The sequence below is a fragment of the Propithecus coquereli genome, unplaced genomic scaffold (genome assembly GCF_000956105.1).
Source record: "Propithecus coquereli isolate 6110/MARCELLA unplaced genomic scaffold, Pcoq_1.0 Scaffold129, whole genome shotgun sequence".
NCBI lineage: Eukaryota > Metazoa > Chordata > Mammalia > Primates > Indriidae > Propithecus > Propithecus coquereli.
In genome coordinates, this window is record NW_012137080.1 from 2817065 (window position 1) to 2822718 (window position 5654).

The 5654-nt window shown below is 34.5% G+C and overlaps 1 protein-coding gene across 2 annotated transcripts in view; it reads left to right on the forward strand.

Moving 5' to 3' along the window:
• The window catches only part of NSL1 (NSL1, MIS12 kinetochore complex component), a 49698-nt gene extending 46899 nt beyond the window's left edge, over positions 1–2799 (forward strand). Inside the window, exons 5-6 of one of the 2 annotated variants that reach the window (XM_012638335.1) lie at positions 521–588; positions 1878–2799. In XM_012638335.1, coding sequence (XP_012493789.1) covers positions 521–588; positions 1878–2156 — 347 coding nt within the window. In that variant the 3' untranslated portion in view covers positions 2157–2799. The remainder of the gene's footprint in view (positions 1–520; positions 589–1877) is intronic. The other variant, XM_012638336.1, reaches the window with a different exon arrangement.
• The last annotated feature ends 2855 nt before the right edge of the window (positions 2800–5654 follow it).

Genomic DNA, 5654 nt, shown 5'->3' on the forward strand with positions numbered 1-5654 from the left:
CAAAGAAGTAAAGAAGGAGAAATTTATATTACTGACCATCTATTCTAGATTTTTTTTTTTTTCCAGAAACTCCATCTAGGTATGGCTTTAATGCATTGTGATTGTATATTCTAAGTTCAACTATGTTTTACTTTTATAAAATTCAGGGTAATACAAAAATTAAGTATTAGCCTATATTTAAAATGTGATGATAGTGCTCAAAAATGTTAACCACAGTGGTAGGTAATGTATACAATGAACATGGGGCTCTCCTTGAGGGGCACACAGTTATGACTACTCAACAGACTGCCATCTTATGCTTATAGCTTTTAGTTTTTCTCTACTGTTACAATGTTCTCAAAGTCTTTTCATTTATCTAGATAAGTTTAACAGGACACTTGTTCTAATAGATTGCAAAGTATTCTAAGAAAGATTAAGGTGAATAGTCATAGCAGATATTTGTCCAGATAGCATCTGCATGCCTTTTATGATTTGCTATTAGATCAAACACCTAAAATACTGTTTGGTGATTTCTTTGCAGCCTCTCATGTGGAAAATTTGAAATGCCGAGGGGAAACAATAGCTAAGGAGATCAGTGAAGCCATGAAGGTAAGAGCTACATGCTAAAAAATTATAAAATGAACAAAATATATGGCTAGGTATTTGCTTTGAACATTCATATGTGTTTTATTCTGCTGTGACAGGAATTCTCAGCAGTCTCTTATTATAAATAGATCTTTAATGAATTTATTAAGTGACAGTAAGATTCAGAATAACCACCATTTATCAGGTACTTACTGTGTGCCAGGTATCAACCCTGACTTCTTTAAAGGTTGGTTATGTTTTGGGGTTCTGAGCATTAGCAGTTCATCAAACAATTTTGTATAATAATACTAGCTAAAATTAATTGAGCACTTAGTATGGGTACCATCTAACTACATGTATTACCTCATTTAATCCTTCTGCTAACCCTGTGAGATAGGTACCATTATTTCCTTATTTTATAGATGAGGAAGGTGAGGCACAGAGAGGCTAAGTAGGTTGCTCAAGTAAGTAACTGAGCCAGGATTTAAACCCTGGTTGTCTGGCTCCAACATCTGTACACTTAACCACTGTGTTAGACGACGTCTCCAGCTTGGGAGTTTTAATATTACTACGGTAGAATTGTTTATATTGTTGACATTTACTCGCCTAGACAGAAAAACATTTAGATTTCTAGTATATGAAAATTATTTTTAAACTCCTTCAGAATCTCCCCTGTTCTGATGTTAATTTTCTATAACATTCGTTTGTGGTTTGGATTGATTCCATGATTTTCTGGTGGTCATCCTTCTCTCACAGCATGTTTTTGATCAGGAGTTGTCAAACTATGGTGAGCCAAGCTAAAATTCAGCCTGCCCTTGTTTTTATAAGTAAAACTTCACTGGAACACAGCCATGTCCATTCAATCACATTACAACAGCAGAGTTGAGTTTTTGTGACAGAGACGTAAAACCCCCAGAGCTTGAAAATATTTACTCTGCGGTCCTTTACAGGAAAGATGTACTGATCCATGCTGGTGATGATTAAAATTTCTAAAATACTCATTATTCTAAAATATGGAATTTCAGACATTAAATCCTTAGCTCGGAAATGCTCTTACCTCCTGTTCTGCCAAAATTTTATTTTACTGCCAGACATTGGAGGGATAGAACATATCTTTTAGTACTAGCTTTTAGTTAAAATTCCTCAGCTTACACTAGTATTTTGAAGGTAAAGTCAAATATCTATGACTCCAGAATGTTAGATCTCAGAATAAGCCTTGAGCTGAAGAATTGAAATCTAGAATGTTGTGTCCATCTCCATGTGTTTGTGTTTCAACCTGAGATTAATGTGACTGTTACTGTTTTTTTTTTAAGTCCTTGCCTGCATTAATTGAAAAAGGAGACGGATTTTCCCAAGTTTTAAAGATGCAGCCTATTGTCCAGCTTCAGAGGATCCACCAAGAAGTCTTTTCCAGTTGTTATAGGAAACCAGATGCTAAATCTGAGAGCTTTATTGCACAAATAGAAACCACACCAACGGAGACTGCTTCCAGAAAAACCTCCAATGTGGTATTGAAAAGGAAGCGAACTAAAGACTGCCCCCAAAGAAAATGGTATCCTTTGCGGCCAAAGAGAATTAATCTTGACACATAAGCTCTTTTTGTTTATTTTGGGAGTTGAAAATAGGCGCTGTCAACATTTAAATTATAGCCTAATACCTAGACAAGACTTCATTTTAAACAACAAATAACTCTTTTACTGGTGATTGATTTATACAAATATAGTAGCTCTATGCTAGAATGTGATATAATATTGTATTTCTTTCCTAACCATTTCATCATTTTCAATGAAAAGCTTTTTTTTTTTTAAAAGTATTGGCACAAAGCCCATCAATGGGCATTAAGAATGCAAACTGTTACTGTCCTTAAATGCCATCAACTCTTGGCTGCCTTATAGCTTTTGTGGAATTTCATGAGTAACATATTCTGTTGGGTTTCCCTGATATACATCTTTCTTAAAAAAGACAAAAACTATGTAATGATTCTTCATTTGTGTGCTGGAAAGTAATCTTCATCAGTTCTGCACAACAGCAGATGTAGTATTTCTTTTAGATGCAGTTTGATTTATCAAATTAATGTGCAGATGACAAGACTGGCTTTGACTTTGTTACTCTGTGTTCAGCTAATTTGGATTTGTGGGATTAATTTTTTTTTTTTTGTAAGATATGAAGATATTATTTATGCAAGAATTACTCTTAGAAATAAAAATTGGCATATAGCCAAGGTTCCCTTTCCACGATTTTGTTTTCCATAGACCTTTTAACATAATTTGTCTTGGAGCTAATAATTTCTTTTTAGGATTTCTCATTTATTTCTTTATAGATCATTCCAGTATAAAAGATATATCAGATTAATACATTGGAAAATTGTCATTGTGGAACAGATGCAGTCATACTATATAAACTCTCTCACATTTGAGAATGTTTATATATGAGATATCTAATCATTGGTAGGAGTCTGAGAAAGCTATATTGCCTTTACGTCTAACATTTAAGCACAGTTTCTTATAGCTCTTGTGTCTCTTACTCATGTTATACAATGTAGGCAGGGCCGTCTAACTTACTGTTTCCCTTTTTGATGATTATAATACCTTCATCCATTTTCAGAGGAATTTATCAATCATGAGGTTGGAAAATCTGTACTTCCTTTGCTCATTATGTCTTAATAATTGTAAATGTCTAGATTTGACAGATCTGTCTCAGTGAAGAAAACTTACAAAGCCCCTTTATTGCATTTTGTGTTTTAATATTACAATTTGAGATCTGTATATTTGTACAAAGCAGTGTGTTTTTTATTAAAATAATGTACAAAGACTAAAATCTTGATACTGTGTATTTTTAAGAGTTGTCTTAGACATTCTTGAGCTCAGCTTTAGTTGAATGGTAGATCAGCACCCTATAGTTCAGAACATACTAGACTTCACTTGAAAACTGTTTTGAGGCTACAGAATATTCTTATTCTTGCAGTGGTAACTTTAAAGGTATTAAAATTCCATGTGATGTTTCACTTCAGACGTCCCCAAACAAAAGAATTATTGTTAATTCTATTATATGAGGTAATTACATTTTGATTATATGAGAGAATACCCCTCCACCTTTTTAAGAGATGCTTATTGAGATAGAGTTAAATGACTTGATGTCATGAATTTACTCTGAAATATTTCAGCAAAGAAAAAAAGAAAAGGAATAGATTAAGCAAATGTGGCAAAAATCTTGATAATGTAGAATATGTGTGATGGATTTAAGTCTTTCTACTTTGTGTCTGGAAATTTTTACAGTTAAAAAAAGTTTATTATATTTTAAAGCCCCCAGACAGCTGAGACTTAAAATCCTTTTGAGAGCCCAAAGTTTCACTCCACAGTTATAGCACAGTTTAAAAGAAATATTGTTGGAAGAGACAATAGATTAGCACTGTTAACTAAGATAAACACAACTGACATGAGTAATAATATTGAATAAGTATACACTGCAAGAGGAGAAGGTGCATTTCTGCATAGGCCAAGAACTAGAAAGCTAGGAGGATTAAAAGTAAGTCTGTAGTTTTAGGGAATGTTGGAAAGGTTGAAGGAAAAAATTGAAAATCAAATCTTGATCTCTCTATGGTGAAAAGGATAGATTGGATAGGGTCTTAAAATTCTCCTTTGGAAAAAAATAAAACACAAGAAGGTCAAATCTCGTCCCAAGGGAGAGAAAATGCTGTCATCTAGCTGCTTTCTCAAATTAGTAAAGGAAAATCTGTGTTTTTTAAACCTTAGCCATTAGAACTGTCTTAGCTTGGGCTGCTATAACAAAATTCCGCAGACTGGGTAGCTTAAACAACAGACATTTAATTCTCACTAGTGTCTCTTCTTATAAGGACACTAATCCTGTCAAATCAGGACCCCACCCTTATGATTTCATTTAACCTTAATTACTTCCTTAAAGACCCCATCTCCAAATACATCCACATTAGGGTTTAGGGTCTTTACGGCTTGAGCTAGATAGAGAACAAAGTTAATAAAATCAGTTTTTTAATTTGCATCAAAGTATGATTTCATCTTATAAAATGTGCTCAGTTCTAAGACTGAGTTTGTTTGACTTCTCTTGGAGGCCTTACTTTTCCCTATTCACCTTAATTCATTTATTCATCTATTTAGCAAATACATGCTGGGCAGTACTCAGATCAAGAGTCAGAGCATAGCCTCTGAGCCAGATCATCTGGATTCATATTTCAGCTCTACCACTATTAGTTAAGTGGCACTGGGCAGGTTACTGACTCTCTCTGTGCTGCAGTTTTCTCATATGCAAATTGGGAGTAATGCTAATACTTACCTCGGGATTCTTATGAGAAGTAAATGAGTTCATAACATAAAGTCCTGAGACTAATTAGTACTTGGCACGTTGTGAATATTCTATGAACACTATTTTTATTACTTGATAAACAAAATGAAAACACTCATAGGACAAACATTGCCTTCAGGAAGCTCATATTCTAGTGAAAAGGATAAGTATGCAAATGATAATGCAATACAGCAAATGGTATAACAGATGTATGCGTGGGGAAGAAGTCATGGAAGTCTTTGTAGAAGAGGTAACAATTGAGCAGTCTTGAATGTTTTAGGCAAATGATCAGGGAAGAAGATTCCCAGCAGTGTGAGAAGAATTTACCGAGGCAGGTAGTTGGGAGAGAGCATGGTGTACTGGAGGACTTTCAGGTCTGCCTATCATAGGTAGGTCTTGTCTAACGGGACTTGCTAGAGGTGAATCTGCAGAGGTAGCAAGGTCAGCTCTCAAAAACTTAGTGCTTAGAGTTGGTGATGAGGAGCCTTCAAATGGCAACGTGGAGGAGTGACGTCTCCATCAACCATAGTTGCAAGTGGGTAATCTCTGAAATAGCTGACCCAAGATAGACAATATGGATGTTATTCAGCAAATACCACAGTAAAGAATTGGAAGAGTGGAAAGTGTTAACTCTGTGGATGAACTTAGGCAGGGGAAGTGGGCCAGGGACTGATATTTTTTGATATACACCTTATAGATTTGATTTTTAAAATTCTGTGCATGTAATATTTGGGTAAAAATAAATTCGATCTTAAAATCATTTTAAAACTGTA